This window comes from Suricata suricatta, chromosome 14, assembly GCF_006229205.1.
Source record: "Suricata suricatta isolate VVHF042 chromosome 14, meerkat_22Aug2017_6uvM2_HiC, whole genome shotgun sequence".
In the NCBI taxonomy this organism is placed as follows: Eukaryota; Metazoa; Chordata; class Mammalia; order Carnivora; family Herpestidae; genus Suricata; species Suricata suricatta.
In genome coordinates this window covers 81386194-81406712 of record NC_043713.1, presented here as the reverse complement: position 1 = coordinate 81406712, position 20519 = coordinate 81386194, and the positions used below count along the sequence as shown (strand labels likewise).

The 20519-nt window shown below is 50.4% G+C and overlaps 1 protein-coding gene across 1 annotated transcript in view; it reads left to right on the top strand.

Annotated features, from left to right (window-relative positions):
• CCDC63 (coiled-coil domain containing 63) overlaps positions 1–20519 on the top strand; it is a 36071-nt gene that overhangs the window by 6205 nt on the left and 9347 nt on the right. Inside the window, exons 4-9 of the mRNA XM_029922484.1 lie at positions 1609–1798; positions 7251–7370; positions 11216–11397; positions 12610–12791; positions 14523–14743; positions 20405–20479. Coding sequence (XP_029778344.1) covers positions 1609–1798; positions 7251–7370; positions 11216–11397; positions 12610–12791; positions 14523–14743; positions 20405–20479 — 970 coding nt within the window. The remainder of the gene's footprint in view (positions 1–1608; positions 1799–7250; positions 7371–11215; positions 11398–12609; positions 12792–14522; positions 14744–20404; positions 20480–20519) is intronic.

Here is a 20519-nt window from a genome sequence, read left to right as displayed (position 1 = left end):
GGAAGCGCTTTTCCCCAGTGCTTCTTCTGCGCCTATGCCACCCTAAGAGTGAAGGCCTCCTTAAATCTGGGGACACCTCACTCCCAGGCCCAGTCCTGCTGGTAAGACAGACAAACCTTCATTTTGCTCTTGCTGAGCCCTCTGAATGCTTAACTCTGGTGGACCATGGTGCTCAAGGGGAGCTCAAGATGGGGAGAAAGGTCCCTGCTGCCAGGTTTAGAAGACAAGCCGCCCCACAACTAGGGCACATCCCCACAGGTGGCTACTTACATTTGTGACTGATGAAATACCATTACAAATCAGTTCTTCCCTTGCACTGGCCACACTTCAAGTGCTCCATAGCCTTGTGCCCGGTGGGTTCTGTCTACGGGACAGTGCAGATGGAGGACATTTCTGTCATTACAGAAATTCTGTTGGACGTGTTGATTGAAAACAGGGGTCATGGGGCGCCTGGGTGGCTCAGTCGGTTAAGCGTCCAGCTTCGGCTCAGGTCATGATCTCACAGTTCGTGGGTTCGAGCCCTGTGTCGGGTTCTGTGTTGCCAGCTAGCTCAGAGCCTGGAGCCTGCTTCAGATTCTGTGTCTCTCTCTCTCTCTCTGACCCTCCCCTGCTCGCACTGTCTCTCTCTGTCTCTCAAAAATAAATAAAAAAAAGAAAAGAAAACGTGGGTCAGTGAGCTATGACCCCTGGGCGGAGTCTGGCCCGCGGTTCTGTTTTTGCAAATAGGGATTTATTGGAGCAGGGCCACGCCTATTTGTTTATGCGTCTCCTCTGGTTATTTTGTTGCATCCTTGACGTAGAGACCACCTGGGCCTGTGGATCCTAAAATATTTACTTTTTGGCCCTTTATAGAAAAGTGTTTGCAGATACCCACCCACCCCCAACCCCAGAACAGTTTTCTGTTCTAGAACAATGCTTCCAGAACTTTAATGTGGATGAGTCACTTGAGGATCTTGTTACAGAGCACATTCTGATTCAATAGGTCTTGAGTTAGGGCCTGAGCTTCTGGATTTTTCCAGGCTTCCAAAGGCTATGGACGCAGCTGGTCTGCAGACCACCCTGTGCAGCAGGTGTCGGTGCCCGGACTTTGCGGGAAACTCGGCCTCTTTGCCATTTCGAGAGGAGAGGGGAGAGGAGAGGAGACTCACATCAGCTGATTTAATAAACCATTAGCCCCCCGCGTGGAGAAACTGGGGGAGGTTGGAGGTTACTGCACATCTCTGTGTTGACGCAAAATTGGAAACGCCTGCGTGATGGACTTGCCTCTCATTACCAGAGGTCACTGGCCGGAAAGCCTGGAAAGAAAGTCAGCAAGATCAGATAGATGGCCCTGAGCTGCTGGCCGAAGAGAGCCTGGTCGGGGAAACCAGGTGTGACAGGCACACCTGCAAACTGTTCTCCCGCCAGCAAAGGGGCGGAGCCACGGGAGGTGTGGTGAACTGGGTTGCAGGTAGTCAGAGTTCTAGACCTGGACCCGAGACCTTGAACAAGCCCCTGCCACTTGCAGGGGTGGGAAGGACCTCTCGGAGGCTCCTTCAGCACTAAGGAGCCTGGAGCGTCCGGGGTAGACTCGGGGTTCCGGGTTAATCACGTGTGCTTTCCCAACAGCAAGGAAATCAAGGCCCTGCAGGGAGAGCAGGAGGAGATCTCTTTGCTTCTGAGTCTCATCAAGTCCTCCAAGAACTTGGAACTGAATGACAAAAACTACACAGAGCTGCGTTTCCTGTTGCAGACCAAGGAGGACTATGAGGCCCTGATTAAGTCACTGAAGGTGCTGCTGGCAGAACTGGATGAGAAGGTGCGGGTCTTTCTCTTAGAGGGTTAACCAGAGTGAGGAGCGGGGGTGCGGGGGGCAGGGGAGAAATACCCACGGTGCCTGAGGCCAGATCTGATCCCCCCATATTCTAAAGGTGACCGTAGCCACTCCCCCACCTTGGGACTCCTACTCCGTTCCTCCCCGGTGTGCTCCAGCGCCTCCCGCTGCACTTAGAGTCGGCGTGTTAGTCAGGAGAGGTTAGGTTATGCTGTAATAACAGAGCATCCCTGCCCCACAGCCCAGTGCTTGAAAGCAATAAAGGTTTCTTCTTCGTTCCTGCTACGTCTGTCATGGAGTGGCTAGGGGCCAGGCTGAGGGGTATCCTCCATCTTGAATATTGCCAGGTGCTGTGGCAGAGAAAAAGAGAGTTCTGGAAAGTCTCACACTGGCAATTGAATGCCACAACCTCCAAGCGGTACATCGCTTCTGCTTATGACACATAGGCTCGAAATAGTCTACCAAATCCATATACACCCCAAATGCCCACCCCGAAAGAGTCAACTCTTCCCGTCCACAAAAGGGTTGAAGAAGTGTATGTAGCCAGAAGGCAAAGAGCTGGGGACATTTGCTGGACGCTGTTGATGGCCTATCCCTTCCTACGGCTCGAGAGGCCCTGCCTACCCACCTGTCCGCAGCCCGTGTCACTCCTTCCTTCGCTCATCTCACTGGCTGCAGAAGACTTTCCCCCTAAATATGTGGAAACGAGTCTGGCCTCAGGGCCTTTGCACATGTCCCCCCAGTCCCCACTGCTTGTCCTTTATGCCTCAGCTTAAATGTGCATTTTTCAGGGAGGCCTTTCCTATGCCCTCTCTCCCATTTAAAGCATATCCCCCTTGCATTAATTAGGCTTCTGGCCAAAAACAAACCGTGCGCTCAGTAAGGTACTTTGAGAAGGTCTGTGAGGAGCCGTCTACAAGGGTGTGAGCACAGAGTAGTGACATTGAAGCACTGTAGAGTGAGCCACAGTGAGCAGGGGGCACACTCTGGAAACTGAAGACAGGGGGCAAGCCAGGGGGAATAAATACCCCGACCTCCCCCTTCTCACCCATGGACCCCCGGTGTAAGGGAGCCATTGTGGGCTCCTTCCGGGTCAGCTTCCTGGGGCACGGAGCAGGGCGCATGGCACAGAGTGGAGAGTGAACCTCAGGGGTCAAACAGAAGGTCCAAGCACATCCCTCAGCCCCTCTCGTGATGTCCCACGGCTCCCCCCTCCCAGCACCTCCCCTCGTGGTAATTATGCCTTAACACAGGGGTCATCTGTCTCTGACGTGTCACCCACAGGAGGGCAAGACCGTGTCTGTTTTGTTCTCCTCGGTTCATCCTGTGCCTGGCCCAGTGCCCGGCACATAGTAGGCCCTCAATAAATACTTACTGACTGAGAGAATCTGGAAATCTCATTACATCTCCCCTCTGCTTCCAGACCCTTCCGTAATTTCCTTTTATTCTTGAGATAAGGGCCAGACTCGCCATGTGGTTGGCAGGCTCTGCCGTGGACTGCGCCCCTCCTGCCCCTTCCACCCTCCCGCCTGCTCCCTCCTCTGTGTTCCGCGCACACTGGCCCCTCCGTGAACCCACGCGCTGCCTCTCACCTGCAGGCCTTCGCACATGCCTTTCCCTCTGCCCGGATTGCCCTTCCCCATCTTCCCTTGCTTGGGCAACTTCTGCTGGATACTTGTCCCTTCATTTTCCCCTTAGATGCTCCCACTGGACGTGCCCAAAATACCTTACCTCTCCCTTTTCCTAGGACTAATTATGCTTCATGGCTTGTTTCCAGTCCTAGATTATAAGTTCATGTCCAGGCCCGGGGCCATCATGTGGTCTTGACTACCAGAGCAGGTGCTTAATAATCATTGATGAATGAATGAATGAATGAATGAATGAGAAAGGAGGCAATAGCAGTGAAGGAAGTAAAACTGAAGAAAAGACGGGGAAGGCAGCCTACTTTGGAATCCTCCAAACAATATGGTGCTCACTGCCCTGCAGAAAACCCCTTTGCCCAGCTGCCTCCCAGGGTGGGCAGGTCCCAGGACCCCCTCCTGCCGTGCCCACCACCATACAGTGCCCAGAGCTGCTTCCTGGCCAGAGGCCACTGGAGGCAGGGAAGGAGCAGCCGTGGGTCAGGCAGAGGCCTGATTACTCAGTTTCACCAAAGCAACGTCTGACATAAAGATGCCAAAGGGACTGGGACGCTGAATTTAAAGCAAGAGCCACCGGGAAGTGCTGACACCACACCTTCCTTGGACCAGGAGCTGGGGCCCGAGGTCCCTGGGTCCACCAGGCAGGGCCGGGCACCCCATCCGTGCAGGCGACGCTTCAGTCTGGAGACGCTGCCCTTCTGTGTATTAGAACGAGTCCCTTGTTTTATTTCATAGGCAAGTTGGTGGGCTTTGGGCTGAGGGAGCTGCCCGTGCCCAGCACAAGAGAGAAGGAAGTAGGACAGGGATCTGACTTGACTTGAACCAAACCTTGGCCGCTGTCAATCGTAAACAGCATTCACGTGCCTCACAAGTTTGTGTGCGACCCAGAAGTTCCCCCGAAGCCTCACCCTCGGGGCTCCCATCTTGCTTGATGTGCCGGTGGGAATATGTTGGGCTATAGATGTTGGCTTTTCTCACGTAATGAGATGTCTGCCTGAGGAAGGATCGTCCCAGAGATGGTTTATCAGCTCTGCAACGATGGGTTGGTCTTTTTCTCTCTGGTTGGCCCTCATGGTCACAAGATGGCTGCCAGGGCTCAGTGGGGATAGCTCCTCACAGAATCACATTCAAAGATACGAAGGAAGGGTTGGGGTGGGGGTGGCTCTTACGTGATATTCTTACTTACAAGGGAGAGAATATTTCACAAAATCTCTCCAGCTGATTTCCCCTTATTGGTCAGGGCTCGGGTATACACCTACTTGTGGGCCAATCACTGGCAAAGGGAAATGGAATTTCTATAATTGGTTTGGGGCTAGACCGGGGGCAGCCAATTATGGTGTGAGCGTCCCATCTGGGCTGTTTATGGCCCTCCAGAAAAGAATGACTTTTACAGAGAAGACAGACTATCTCTTCCTATGACTTTTTTAGGAAATGAGGAAACTTTTTCCAGAAGCTTCCCTAGCAATCACCCTGCCCAATTCGGAGGCCCCACGTGGTTTAGTCCTGTCCAACCCTGAATAAATAAATCATAGACGGAGGGGACAGAATTGCCACGGGGGGCTTGGACCAGTCTTCCGGGGTGGGATGGGGGTTGCAGGTCAGTCACCCACCACGTCCACTACGGTTCTGGCTGTTGATGCCTCTTCCAGCTCCCTGACTTTGGAACACTCTTCCATTTTTTGCTTTGTATCTCTCACCACCTAGAACCACCTTTCACTGCCTAGAGTACCGTGGTTCCTTCAAGATTAAATGTGGGTACAGACCAAATTGATGGTCTTCAAGACAAATCAAGTCTGACAACATGAAGGCTTTGGCCCAGTCAGTGTTTAAACATTTTTTAATTAACGTGTTAAAATTGAGAGACTTCATGTACAAATTTGGATATATGGCTTTTTTGTAAGAAAAAAAAAGGAAGATTTGGCAACACTGACGCTGAATTTGCACAGGACAACTATAGCTAAATGGCGCTGCGGTGACACTACAGCTGTGGCCCACTCGCGCTCCGTCCTCGCTGACAGACTCCTCAAGAGCTCTGGTCCTCATCCTCCCTTGCAGCTACGGTGGACAAGACGATTTGAGGGGAAGTGTTGGGTGTGTCTAGAGAGTTTTGCTTTCTAAAGATAGGTCCTAGCCATTTATCCACGTTGCTTCTCCTACCTTCCTCTCTGGAATATGACTGTGAACGCTGGTGCAGTGGCAGCCATTTTCTGACCATCAGGGAAAGGCCAGGTGAATTACAGAGACCTTGTGTTTACTTCCCTGAGTTACTGAACTTAAAGCTAGCCACATCGGTAGAGAGAAAGATAAACCGTGATTTGTTTGAGCCACTATTTAGTTGCATTTTCTGTAACTTGCAGTTGCATGATCCGAGCTGCTGTTTCTTAAGGCAGGGGCTATGTGCTCCAGTTTTCTGTATTTTCTAGCGGCCTGAAGCGTGGGCCCACTTCACCCTTTTATGCCACCTGCCTGGCCATAGTTTGCAACCTCTAGTATGGATTTTTCCATGATCATAACTGAGGCTTTGCTGTATAGACTTCCTGAAGATTTGGCGACAACCAAAGGAAGCCACATCTCAGGGACACTGCCTTGTCCCCCAGATGCGACTGCTCCCAAAATCCATCATCCCAAGCAGAGCACCGGGGCGCCTTGCTCCCAGCTGGAAGCCAGCCTCCACATCGGCTGACAAACTTTATATTTCATTACACCAAGCACTTAGCCTCTCTCATCTGGAACTTCTTAATTTCCAGACAGGAGCTGGGCTTCAGATGGTGAATTCAAGCCACTACCTCTGGGAAAACAGAAACCTATCAAATTGCTTTCAGTGACAGCGCCCCTGCCTTTCACCCACCAGGGCCCCAAAAACAAAGCCTCAGAGCTTCATCTCAGCTCAAACCCTAAGAAGATAAAGTACCTCTAATGCGTTAGGACCTGGCACTCACTTGTCTTCAGATAATAGTTCTGTTAATTTTTTTTAATGTTTTATTTCTTTTTTGAGAGAGACGGTGTGAGTAGGGCAGGGACAGAGAGAGAGGGAGAGACAGAATTTGAAGCAGCCTCCAGGCTCTGAGCTGTCAGCACAGACCCCCATGTGGGGCTCAAACCCACGAACCACGAGATCATGACCTGAGCTGAAGTCGGATGCTTGACCGACTGAGCCACCCAGGTGCCCCCAGATAATAGTTCTATAAACTTCTGCTTCCAGATGGGGCTAACCTGTGGGCAGGTCATATGGACTCTGCATGGGTGGGGGTAAAGCCATATGCCGGCTGGTGACACACACTGCTAGTGGTGTGAGGTGACACTGTCTGGTACTTGTATGAGAAACTAGAGTGAGCTCTGGGGGGAGGAGGCGGGGGTATGTTGGGTCTGGAGAACTTGGCTGGAGCTACAAGGGTAGAGAGAAGCACCAACATTCTCTCCTGCCAACCGTGGCAAGGGTGAATTTCACTTCTCTGAAGTCAGAATCAATGATCCTAAGGCATAAAGCGCACGGTGTCTTAGGAACGCTTTTGGCCACAGGTGACGTGACACCCAACCAAAAGGTGAGTGAAATTCACACAGACGGGTAAAAGCAAAACCTCTAAATGGCCTCATTTCCCCCTGGCGAAGATTAAGTTGAGTTGAGCATGGATTCAAGAGAGAAATGAAAAATCCTTCTATAGGAAAAGAAAGAACATTGCAGTTTTTATTTTAGCACACTTAAGTTAATGAACTGTAGAATTTGTACCCATACAGATGTTAATTTAACACAGCTTGGGGGGTTCTCTCTCTCTCTGTCTGCTTTTTTGTTTCCCCAGATTGTTCAGATGGAAAAAAAAATTATAAACCAAAAACAGATCTTCGCAAAGATACAGGAAGCCAATGACCCCCGGAAACTGCAAAAACAGATCCACGTTTTGGAAACCCGTTTGAATCTCGTACGTAGGGTGTTCTCTGCAGCTTTGCAAACAGCGCTGCCTTCCCTCACCCGGGGTAGAGAAGGATGCCTGTGGCGCCATTAGCAGAGCGGACCCATCTTGTTGACTCAGGAGAAGGTGAAATATTAGGGTTCATACAAGCCAGGCAGCCTTTTAGGCTCACCCTACACCCTGCTCCCACCTGCTCCGTTCCACCCACTCTGTTCCATCCACTTGTTGGCCCACTGTTGCCCAAGGTGCCTTTCTCTTCTTGCTCTCTGCACGGTATGTACCATGCTGTTGCCCCTCCCCCACCTCAATCTCCCACTCTTTCTGGGATGCCTATTTTTAGTGACTTGACTTAAAAACTCTTGCTCCTTTTCAAGAAGCAGTTCGAACATTATCCCTCAGCAAGCAGACGTCTGTCCACACCTCCACTAGACCTGGTGCTTTTCTATGGTTGTAGACATTGTCTCTAGGAAATATTCAGCAGGGGCATGCAGAACCAGATAAAGAGAAAAGTGACATTTCCTGATTGCTTTCAATTTATAGTGACTTTTGCATTAAGCAGCATTTTCTAGTTGTTTTAATATTTATTTATTTTTGGGACAGAGAGAGACAGAGCATGAGTGGGGTGGGGGGCAGAGACAGAGAGGGAGACAAAGAATCTGAAATATAGGATCCAAGCTCTGAGCTGTCAGCCCGGTGCGGGGTTCAAATCCACAAACTGAGATCATGACCTGAGCCGAAGTCAAGAAGCTTAACCAACTGAGCCACGCCGGCGCCCCAAAGCAGGTTTTTCTAAATTGCAAACTGGCTTAAGCAAAAAAAAAAAAAAAGAGAATGGAGTGGTCGTGGAACTACACTTTGAGGGGCAAAAGTGGGGCCTTCAGGTAGAGCTGCAGCCAGATGCTCCAAACATGTCTTTAGGATACTTGCTCTGTCCGTCTCTCCTTTGGGTAGCGATGACTTCATTCTTGGGCAGCCCCTTGTGAACAAACACCAGCAGAAAAAGACCATCTTTCCTAAGAGTTCAATCACAAGTCCCAGGGAGGGCTCCCATTGGGCCATCCTGCATCAGGTGCCCATCCCTAAACCAATCCCGGTGGTCAGAAGAATGGAATACATGGATGAGTCACGTGACCGCCCTTGGATCTCTCCCCCCACCCCCACAACCCCACCCCCGCCCCAAGTCAAGGGATGGCAGCCCAATGTGGACTGAAAGCTGGGGAGAAATGTTTCTCTGGAAAAGCAAAAAGAAAGCAAGAAGGAATGCTGAGCAGGTACAAACACACTTCAGGCTGACTTGTGAAATTACAGCTTCCACAACATGAGCCAGGAGAGAGGGAAAGTGAATTGATTTGGAGGAAAGCCTGTCAGTGCCTCATTATACAAAGCTCTTAGCTTCCCCCGAACTCTGACCACCAAGCTTTAACCAGGCATGTTTGAAGCTGATTGGACCTGATCTCTGTCTGGCCCCAGGAGCCTGGGATGGACTGAAGGCAGCGCAGTGTCTTTTCAATATCCATGCACAGTGATTTGCACCCACGCCTCAGAATACCTAGGATGTGCGTTAACATGCAGATTCCTGGGTCCTCTCCGGATTCACTGGTTTTGAATCCGAATCTATAAGGCTTAGACCCAGCATCTGCACTGTTATTAAAACTCCCAGTGAAAATGTTATTGAAAACCCCAGTGAAACCAAGGTTAAGAATCAAGGTTAAGGTTCATGATTCCCTTGGTAAGAATCATTAATGCCTGGCACAGTGTGAGGCTCAGAGTAGGTACTTAGCAAACATCTGTTAATTGAATGAATGAATAAAGGTATGCATAATAGAGATCTACTTTTTTGATATAGATCTATTCAGATATTCTATTTTTCCCTGGATCAATTCACTAGTTTGTTTCTTTCTAGGAATCTGTTCATTTCATCTAAGTTATCTTAACCTGTTGGTATATAATTATTCCTAGTATATTGCCTTATAATTCCTTTTATTTCTGTAAGCTCTGTAGTAATATCCCCTATTTCATTTCTCAGAGGTCTGCTCTTTTGCATCTCAGAATGGTCCCTTTTCCTTTCTTCCCTTACCAGTTCTGGTCACGCCTTTTAGTAGATTAGGTAGCCAACTCTAAAGGTTATTTCAGGGTCCCCAAGTACTCCGTGACCTCAAAAACTCCTTCATTTATCAATGGGACCTGAGAGTCCTCCCCATTTTTATCCCACAATCAGAGGATGGGTAGCATGGCAATAGTCCTGGAGTGAAATTCACACTACAGTGCAAATGACTGATAATATCTTCTTAAGAGTAAGTGGAAGATACTTAGAGATTAAGAATGAATCTGTTCCTGGATTCTCTTCCCTTGTGCAGTGGCTACTGACATATCCCATAGAGGAGCCCAGGACCAGGACTAAAGAGCCCAGAGGAGGCAAGTAAAGAGCCCAGAATGCAAAATTTAAGAAAGCACTCGTGGAAATTCAGGGTTGGCACCAGAGAGGGAGTACCTCCTTAAATTGTGTATCCTGGTGACCTCACTTGCCTTCCCCCATCTCAGCCCTGCAGAAGCCTAAGTTTTCTCCAAATATGCTTTTGATTGAATCTACATTCTTACCATTAGGAATATTTTCTGCAATTGTTTCTTTTCAGCGTCTATGGGAACATTCCTCATAAAATTGTTTATTAAGATCAATTTATTAAGATGTACAGAAAATTTGAGGGAATAAAATAATGAACACCCACATACCTATCACTTAGATTTAATAATTTTTAACATTTTACTCTTCTGTTTCACCCTTCTTTCCCTGGAAGCATTTTAAGGTAAATTACAGACATGATATTTCACCCCTAAATACTTCCATCTCTAAAATCATTCATCTTTAAAAATCAAACATTTTCTTGCAAAACCATCATCACACCTTACAAAATTAATACTATTTTCTTAATAGTGCCTATACTAACATTCCTCCGGCTGGATCCAAAATGTCTTTCAAAGTTGGAGACAGTCAAGTTTTACCTAATTGTTAGGTCTCTTAAATTTCTTTAATTGATAACAATGGATCTCAAAGAGAAATGATTTTGCCCCTACAGGGACATTGTCTCTAAAAAGAGAGGTTTTTGGTCGTCACAACTGAGTTGGGCCTGTGCTATTGGTATTTTTTATTATTATTATTAATTTAATGTTTATTTTTGAGAGAGCGAGAGAGACAGAGGAGCATGAGAAGAAGAGGGGCAAAGAGAGGGAGACACAAACTCCAGTGCAGGCTTCAGGCTCTGAGCTGTCAGCACAGAGCCTGATGCAGGGCTCAAACCCACGAACCATGAGATCATGACCTGAGCCAAAGTCGGACGCTCAGCTGACTGAGCCACCCAGGCGCCCTGTGTTACTGGCGTTTAGTGAGTAGAGACCAGAGATGTTTCTTCAGTAGCACAAAGCACAGGACGGCTCCCCTGTCAGCGCCAAGCTTGAGAAACCTGCTCTACAACAGCCCCCACTCAGCCCTTTCCAGCCACCGATTTGGTGAAGAGTCTGGATCAGCTGTCTTCTAGAAAGTTCTGCTTTCTGAATTGGGCTGCTTGTTTCCTCATGGTGTCATTTACCTTTTCCTCTCTCCCCTACTCTTGCTAAAAACTGGAAGTTAGGTATAAAAGTAGTTGAATTTAAAATCCGGGGGCCTGGGGGGAAACTTGCCTAAGACCACTTAGCCAGTTGGCGGCCAGCCCAAGCCTCCCACCCGGCACTCCATCCGCTGTGGGCCCCGTGGCCTGGGGCGGGAGGTGGGGGGAAGACCTTCCTGCCCTCCGCTGCCTTCTGGAAGTTGTCTCAACCCCAGGAGTGAGCTCAGTTTTGAAGCACAGCCCTGCCCACAGGCCACCGTTCACTTTGACAAGATGCTGACCACCAACGCTAAGCTCCGGAAGGAGATTGAGGACCTGCGCTGCGAGACGGCCGTGTACGACAGTGCGTTCCAGCAGCTGCAGCGCCGCTTGTCCGGGCAGAAGAAAACCATGAACGTGGCCATCGAGCAGTCTGCCCAGGCCTACGAGCAGAGGTGGGCTGGCGGGGACCGCAGGGGCAGAGGTGTCTCTTAGGCCCCTTTGAAGTACCTCTGTCCCTGGGGGTATGCATTGAGGGATCTTAAATCATTTTATAAGTCTGAGCACTGACTGTGTGCCCAGCATGATGCCAGGTGCTCTGGGTATTATTTCAACCCTCGCAACAGCCCTAGGGGTTATTATCCCTATTTTACAGACCAGAGGCTTAGAGACGCCAGGCCAAAATACTGACCTGAGAGCCAGAGAAATGGCAGATGAGGAGGGTGGGGACTGAGATTCAACCTTCTCTGCCTGCCATCGCTCCAGGTGGTCCTGCCTCTATCCTAGGGGTCTCTCAGTCTGTCTTAGCTCTGGCCTCCCACTCTGGCGTGGAGGTGTATAGCTGGGCTATGAAGAGAACAGGTTTTGGAGTCAGAACCTGTTTTGAATCCTGGCTCCATCATTATTATTGTAGGACCAATTTGGGTGTTAGTGAGGAATGAATCACATACGTATATAAGGCCTAGCGGGGCCACAGTAACTGACAAGTGGTGATGGTGATGGGGATGGTGGTGATGGTCATGGTGGGGGTGGTGGTGGTGGTGATGATGGGGATGGTGGTGATGGTGGGGGTGGGGGGGTGGTGATGATGGGGATGGTGGTGGTGATGGTCATGGTGGTCATGGTGGTGGTGATGGTCATGGTGGGGGTGATGGTCATGGTGGGGGTGGCGGTGGGGATGGTGGTGGTAATGATGATGGGGGTGGTGGTGATGATGGTCATGGTGGGGGTGGTGGTGGTGATGGTCATGGTGGGGGTGGCGGTGATGGTCGTGGTGGTCGTGGTGGTGGGGATGGTGGGGGTGATGATGATGGGGGTGGTGGTGATGATGGTCATGGTGGTCATGGTGGTGGTGATGGTCATGGTGGTTGTGGTGGTGATGGTGGTACTGGGGATGGGGATGGGGATGGTGATGGGGATGTTGGTGGTGATGATGGTGATGATATTGGCAGTGGTGATGATGATGGTGATAGAAAAATACTTCCTGGGAATGGTCTATACCTGGCAGCCCCTGTCTTCAGATAAGGAGGGCTGTTTTTCCAGTCCCCCAAACCTCCATGAATAAAAGAACTGATGGTCACTGGCCGAAAGTCCCTCTGGTCTGGTAGGGAGAGGGGAGGAGAAGGGAGCAACCTCTGGGGCTCAGCCCCTGCACCTGCCTCACTCAGGCTGGGAGCCATGGCTCGAATGGCCGCCATGAAGGACCGCCAGCAGAAGGACATCTCTCAGTACAACCTGGAGATCCGAGAGCTGGAGCGCGTCTCTGCCCACGAGACCAAGCTCAAGTCCTTCTTGCTCATCAAGCTGAATGAGCGTCTGGAGCTCGAGGAGCAGATCAGAAAGGAAAAAGGTACATTCTCCAGGTGTTCTGTCTCTTTCCCTCCGTCTTAGCTGAGGGTGCCCAAGTCCTGTAGTAGGGATGCCAAACTTAGTGAATAACATTACAAGGTGCCTAGTTAAATCTACATTTTAGATAAACTGAACAAATCTTTAAAGAAAATAAAAATTATTTGTAGGCTACCTACAACTGGGACATATTTATACTTTAAAATGTATTGTTTGCCTGAAATTCAAATGTAACTGGGGATCCTGTATTTTACCAGCCGTCCGGTAGGATGTGTCCTTACTCCGAGGTTCTCCTTTCATTGTCTTGTCAGGGGAGACTTGGGTGTCAGGTCCCCAGGTTTGGTGATTTGCTAGGAGGACTCAGAAGCTTCAGCATGTAGTCACATGCATGGCTAGTGGGTAGAGACCCAGAGCACACTCAGCAAAGAGGAAAAGGGCACTGGAGGAAACCAGGCATAAGCTTCCAGAGGCCTCTCCCAGGGAGTCACCCAGGATGTGCCGAATCCCCCGGCATCCCACTGTGACGACCGTGTGACAAGCTGTCTGCCGGGAGAGCTCATTACAGCCTGGGCCCGGGACCTTGCCGGGGGCTGGGCACATAGGTGTCCTCTGCCTTGCACCCACCAGACTTCAGCCTCCAGGAAGGAAAGCACACGTTCAGCATCAGCCACGTGCCCCTGCACAGCCCAGGCCCAGTGAGCCCCTCCGAGCCGTTAGAGAGCATTTTATATCCGTGTAGGGAACCGTTTACCACTTAAGTGCCTGGGTGCCAGCCAAGGGCCACCTCGCAAGAAGAGAAGCACCCTTTCTAAGGAGGACAGTCTCACGGCTGTTACATTTACTGTCCCCTGAACCAATGGGAAAAAATCGGAGCTCTTCTGAGAGCCCTGCACCCTGGGAAACTGCATTTGTTCTTTGTTCCCGTCTTTTCACGAGGGACCGTGCTGGGAAAGTGGGCTTCTGAGAAGGCCCGTCTCTCGCTCTCTAACACAACATGTAAAGGGCCGTGTGGCCTGATGTGCCTAGGAAGATCTAGAAAGATCCTTGTGATTGTCATGTGGAGACCAAATCAAAAAGACAAGACTGGGTGCCTGGCTGGCTCAGTGGGTTGAGTGTCCGACTCTTGATTTTGGCTCCGGTCATGACCCAGGGTCGTGGGATTGAGCCCCACGGCGGGCTCCATGCTGAGTGTGGAGCCTGCTTAAGATTCTCCTTCTCCCCCTCCCTCTGCCCCTCTCCCTCTCTGTCTCTCTCTAAAAACGAGAGAGAGAGAGAGACAGACACGACTGGGTTCAGGAAAGGTGAGGCCTCTGCAGGCATCAGGCTGGAGAGAACAAGCCTTGGAGAACTTTCTTGGTTCTAATTCCTTGAATTTGCCAAGGTCCGAGCCTGCCTAAGGCCCTCTGCCAACAGGGTTCCCTTGACCTTCGTCCTGGTCAAATGTCACAGAGGCGATGGCTGTATTTCTTCTGCTTACGTGGATCTCTCGTTTTCCTCTCCTCTGACTCCGGCACTGGGAGCTGCATGGGGCTGGGGTGTGTCTGCCAGAGCCCAGCACCGGGCCTGGTGCATAGTAGATGTTCAATCACATATCTTGGCCCCCCGCCCCAGCTTTCTGGAAAAGTCCAGCCTCCTCCTGGAGGCACAATCCCAGCATTACGGAGCACGTCTCCCTGCCTGGAGTGGCTCTGAGCGGTTTCCTCCAGACTAACGCCTCCTGGCTCTCCCTTCCCAGCTCTCAAGGCCAGGAGGCCCAAGAAGAAGGCCAAGGGCGAGAGTTTTGAGAGCTACGAGGTGGCGCACCTGCGGCTGCTGAAGCTGGCCAAGGACGGGGACCCAGACCAGCTCGTCGAGGAGTTTCTGGCCAAGGAGGAGAAGAACTTTGCGTGGTTCACGTACATCACAGAGCTCAACAATGACATGGAGACGATGCACAAGAAGGCCCAGAGGATCCAGGTCAGGGCCGCTCTTCTTCCCTGGGTCTGGGACACACACACTCTCACGGCAGCCTTCCTCCAAGTGGGTTCCTCCGGACATGCCTTGAGCTGCTCTCTAGAGGAGAAGGCCTCAGGGTCTGATCGGCTTGGGAAACACTATATTCCGCCACCCAGGCTCCCGTCCACATTTTAACCTTTCTGAAATTGGCATGTGCCTTCAGTTAATGGAAACACTTAATGTGGTCCTCCCCCCCCCCCCGCCATAGTGGCATTCATAACCCCTGACATGTTCTATAACCCAGGGTTCTGTAGACGATGGCCATGGCCAGGTACAGCCTGTTGTCTGTTTCTGTACAGGCCTGAGCTAGTAAGAATCGTTTTGACATTTTGTAAAGGTTATAAGCGGAAGAAAAGAGGGTATATACGAGAGGGATCATATGTGGCCTGCACCGCCTAAAATATCTGCTCTCTGGCCCTTTGCCTTGAAAGCTTGCTGACCCCGGTTCGTCAACAGCTTCACAGGATCGGGTAGAGATGGTCAGACCGTCTTGAAGACACTTGACAAGTCGTGCAGTAAAGAAACCTCTTTACCTTGGTCGAGCCCATCATCTCCCAAGTTTAAGTGGCTTCCTGGGCTGCTTACTCCCCGGAACACACATAAGCAGCCTCTGGAACTGTCTGCACAGGACAGATCTCAGCTCAGTGTGACACTCCAGTCCCTTCCAAATGTGGCTCCAGCTGCCTCAGCAGGCGCAGCTCCCTCCGCGACCCCCAGGGGCCCGGGCAGCTGCTGGTCTCAGCTCTCCGTACGTGTCCCTCCTCTGAGCCTTCCCCGAGCCGTTTCCTCCCTCCCACCGGCTTTCCTTCTGCCGAAATACTGTTCCTTGTCCCGACTGAGCGAATGTCACCACCTCTGGCAATTCGTTACTCCTCCCCCTGAGGTCCCTATGCCGTTTCTGTGATGAGGGGAGCTGCTCCTTTTGCGGCGTCGCTGTGTCCTGAACGTGGAGCAGGTGCACCGGAGCCGGAGCACAGGGGAAAACATTTTCATTCACTAGTGATGTTAGCTCTTATGAGGCGTGGGATAAATATAGCTCGCAAACTTTGGATTTAATGCACACTGTCACTTAGGATGATAAGAAATACTAATAACAGTAAACAAATAAGGATAAACATAGTAAAATGAACACAATTTGGCTGATTTGAAGAAAATTATTAATATACGATGATGGATAGTGATGGACAATAGTACCGGCACCCCATGAACACAACAGGCGTGACGGTGGCGGTGTCAGTGAGGCTCAGCACAGGACACTACGGCATGCCCCAAATGGGTAAACTGAGGTGGGGTTTCTTTAAAGGCACTATTTACAGGGCGCCTGGGTGGCTCAGTCGGTTAAGCATCCAACTTCGGCTCAGGTCCTGACCTCACAGTCCATGGGTTCGAGCCCCGCGTCAGGCTCTGTGCTGACAGCTCAGAGCCTGGAGCCAGCTTCAGATTCTGTGTCTCCCTCTCTCTCTGCCCCTCCCCCTCTCACTCTCTGTCTCTCTCTTTCAAAATAAAATAAAGACATAAAAAATTTTTAAAAAAGAATGTTAAAGGCACTGCTTACAATGGTTTAAGGTAATTCTGAAGGGTAAGTGCAGGTCAGCACAAGAGGGCCCCAGAACAGGTGAGGGGAAGGAGCCGTTTTCTGGAATCAGGAGAGAAGGCTGCTGTGTGTCTCTCCTGGAGTGATGCCACCAAAGTGGTGACTTGCCAGGTACCCCCAACCTCTCTCCACTCCTGTTGTCTGGGCCCAACCCAAGCCAGGGGACAAGGGAGCCCAGGCCAAGCCCCTGGGGTTAGGGGCAGAGGCTGGGGAAGGGAGGCAGGTGGATGTGGGGGGAATGGAGACTGTCCCGCTCAGTGTGTGTGGTGGGGGTAGGGGTGGGAGAGACAGCTTGAATGGCCCTCCATCTCCCTTCTGGAAGATGATCTTCTGGGGGACAGGCACAAGAGTATACTTCCTCCGCTTTGCCAATGCCCAGGATGGCCCTGCCCACAGTAGGAGCCACCAGGAAATGGTTCTGAAACAGTAATTGATCTTGACCTTCCCGTTCACTGTGAGGGTACCATCCTTTTCTCCTTCAGCCAGGCAGCCTGTCTCTGTTAGGAAGAGTGTGTCTGATGAAAGATGGCCAAACTCCTGTTCTTTCTGGGCCTCAGTCTCCACATCTGTAGAATGATATAATGGGACTAGAGCAGTACTTTCCAAACTTGTAATAAAAAAGCTACAGAACATTTTCGTTTAAACCCAGGTTGTGAGGAAACACCATACAGAAAACAGGTGAGGGGCGCCTGGGTGGCTCAGAGGGTCAAGTGTCCCATTTTGGCTCAAGCCGTGATCTCACGGTTTGGGAGTTCAAGCCCCACTTCTGGCTCTGTGCTGACAGCTCGGAGCCTAGAGCCTGCTTCGGATTCGGTATCTCCCTCCCTCTTTCTCTCTCTGCCTGTCCCCGGCTTGCACTGTCTCTCTGTCTGTCTCTGTCTCTTTCTCCAAATAAACATTGAGAAAGAAAGAAAAAGAAAACAGGTAGAATGGAGCAGTTGTGGATGAAGGGGGTGGCGGGTGAGAGACGTGGCTGGAGGGGCTGCCTGGACCCTTAACCTTTTCACCCTCTTGTGTGGCGCCTCTGCCCAAACTAGGGTTCAGGTAAGAAAAATATTAAGTAAAAAACAATTAGGATTCGAACATCTGACCTCACCCCTTCTGAGAGCACCGGGGTCAGAGGTTGTAACGGATTGAATCCCACTTTCTTCTTTTGCTTGGTCTCCCCTACCTACCCCATTTAAAAATTATTAGTTGCTAACATTTAAAAATCAGAATATTCGACATGAAAATTGGGATTTCCAGTTTCTCTTGGAAAATCCGATCTGATGGCTCCCGCCCGCAGTCCCGCGCGAAGCTGAGGGCCATGGGTCCACATCCACCCAGACCCGCTGGGTCCCGTTTGCTCCTGCGCCCAGCCCTGTGGGCCTGCGAGTTTTCGGCCTCCCGCGGAGGCGCTTCGCCACTGCCCTCAGGTGGCCATCTGCAGTATTGCAGGAAGGTCTGAACGCAGAGCTCTCTGCAGGATGGAAGGATGGTCCATTTGGGACCGGGGAGTGGGCAGGACACTGATTCTTTTCTCTAGGTTACAGCACCTTACCAGCCCCAGTAGGATGACAGGGACAGACCACAGCAGACGATGTGAGGATGCCAGTCGGAAACTGAGCCCATGAGGAAATGGTTACTGAACAAAATTGACCTCCATCTTCCCCCTTCACCGTGATGGCACCCTGGGCACGAGCTATGTCGGATGAAGGACGAGCAAGTCCCTGATCCGCCTGGGCCTCAGTTTCCCCATTTGTAGAATGATGTGTGAACCACAAGAGTAGCTTTGAGCTTTTCTTTGAGGGTATAGAACCGTGCCTCCTGGGGCTTAGCTGAGCTGCAAAGTCCTGTTGAATAAGTCCCAAAAACACTTTGTTTCTAATGAAATGCTAATATTTAAAAAATCTTATAAAAGAAGGATATGCTTGCTTATTATAGAAAATTTGGAAACTACCTAAGGATTGAATTTTTTGAACCATCATTATCCCATTCCCTAGCAATAATCATTGTTGCTATTTTTACCTATTTCCTTCTGACCTTTTTTGGAGGGGGTGGGGGTGATGCTTTTATACTTAACATAGGGATTATTATATAGTATATATAGAGTCATGTGTTCTGATTGAAAAAGATGTTCTTTTGGTTATTTGTTCATTTGGTGAGTATTTATTGAGCACCTACTATGTGCCAGGCAATATTCTAGACTCTGGTTATGGGACAGTAAACAAAACAACAACTCTGCCCTCATGGAGCTTCTGTTATGGCAGAGAGAAACAGACCATGAGCAACAAGCCTCCTAAATACATAAATTCTAGAGTAGGAGTGCCTGGGCGCATCAGTCAGTTAAGAGTCCAACTCTTGATTTTGGCTCAGGTCACGATCCTGTGATTTTTGTGGGTTAGAGCCCCATGTCAGGTTCTGGCACTGGCCTGCCATCCAGAGCCTGCTTGGGATTCTCCCCCTTTCCTCCTGTCTCTGCCCCTTCCCCACTCACACTCTCTCTGTCTCTCTCAAATAAATAAACTGTTAAAAATTATAGGGCATATTAGAAAACCAGAAGTGGTGTGGATGCAAAGATGAAGCAGGTACAGAGGAGTTCCGGGGTCACGTGAGGGCATGGCAAGTTGAGAAGTGAAGATTTGAGCAGATGTGCAGGAACAAGCTATGCAGACCTCTGGGGGATGGATGTTCCAGGCAGAGGAAACAAGTGCAAAGGTCCTGAGGCAGGAAAGATGATGCTGTTTTGAAAAATTTCCCCCCAAATTCATCATAGAACCCTTCCAACATCTTCTGTGTTCTTTTTAATGGTTTCTGGAGCCCCTGGAATCTCCGTAGCAGAACCATAAGAAACTTTTTACAAGTGCGGATCTCCAAGTTCTATACCTACAAACCTAGATTCTCTGAGAATGGGCTGGGAATCTACATTTTAAACCATATTTTTAGAAAAAAGGTATTAAAAACATACTTTTACTTGAGACCTATTGCCCCCGTGATAGGAATACTATCACTGATTTAACTGATCCACTGTCTGTAGACATTTGTCTCTAACTGGGGGCCATTCTTTTATTTTTTTTTAATGTTTATTTTTGAGAGAAAGAGACAGAACATGAGCAGGGGAGGGGCAGAGAGTGAGGGAGACACAGAATCGGAAGCAGGCTCCAGGCTCCGAGCTGTCAGCACAGAGCCTGATGCAGAGCCTGAACCCACGAACCGTGAGATCATGACCTGAGCTGAAGTCGGTTGGTTACTTAACCAACGGAGCCACCCAGGCGCCCCTAACCAAGGACCGTTCTTGAGTAATAACATGACAGACAACCTTGAGCAGCACTTTGCCCACATGTCCTACTATTTCCATGGGACAGACTCCTAGAGATGAAATTATTCAAAGGGTAGCCTTTTATATTTAGACATAAATATAACCCTGGGATTCTTGAATCTGGTCCCTGGATCAACAGTAATAGCAGCTCCTGGGAACTTTCGAGAAATGCACATTCTTGGGCCCCACCCAGACCTACCAGACCAGAACCTCTGGGAGAGGGGCCCAGCAATCTGTGTTTTCCTGAACCCCCAGACGATTCTGACTCCAGCTAGAGTCGGATGACCCCTGCTCTGGGGCCGCCTTTACGTCACATTCATTACAGTAGCCACCAGCCGCCCGTGGCAATTTACATTTAAATTAAGCAAAATTAAAGTTTAGTTCTTCAGTGGCACTCGCCACACTTCAAGTGCCCAGTGCCTACAGGTGGCTAGTGGCTGCAGGACCGGGTGGTGCAGAGAGAACGCGGCCACCGGCACGGTTCTGCTGGCTGCTGTTCTAGACAGTTCTCCAGAAAGGGTGTCCCATCCCCCCTCCATGCCCTCATCCTCCTTTTGAGTAAGAAATATCAGGAAGAACCTTCGCGGGCATAAGAGGGGCCCAGGGGCTTGGGGCTCCTTGAAGCAGATCATTTCGATCCTCATCATCCCCTCCGGCCCAGGCTCGGGCTCAGGTGCGGCGGGGAGGGGGCACGCCCTGTCCTTACTATGGTCTGGTCTCTCGAGGGCAGGATGACATCGTCTTCCTGCGATCTCAGCAGAAATCATCCCATGATGACGACTGCTCCCTGCTGACAGAGCTGGAGGTAAGCCCAGGGCGGGGGGGGGGGGGGGGGGGGGGGGGGG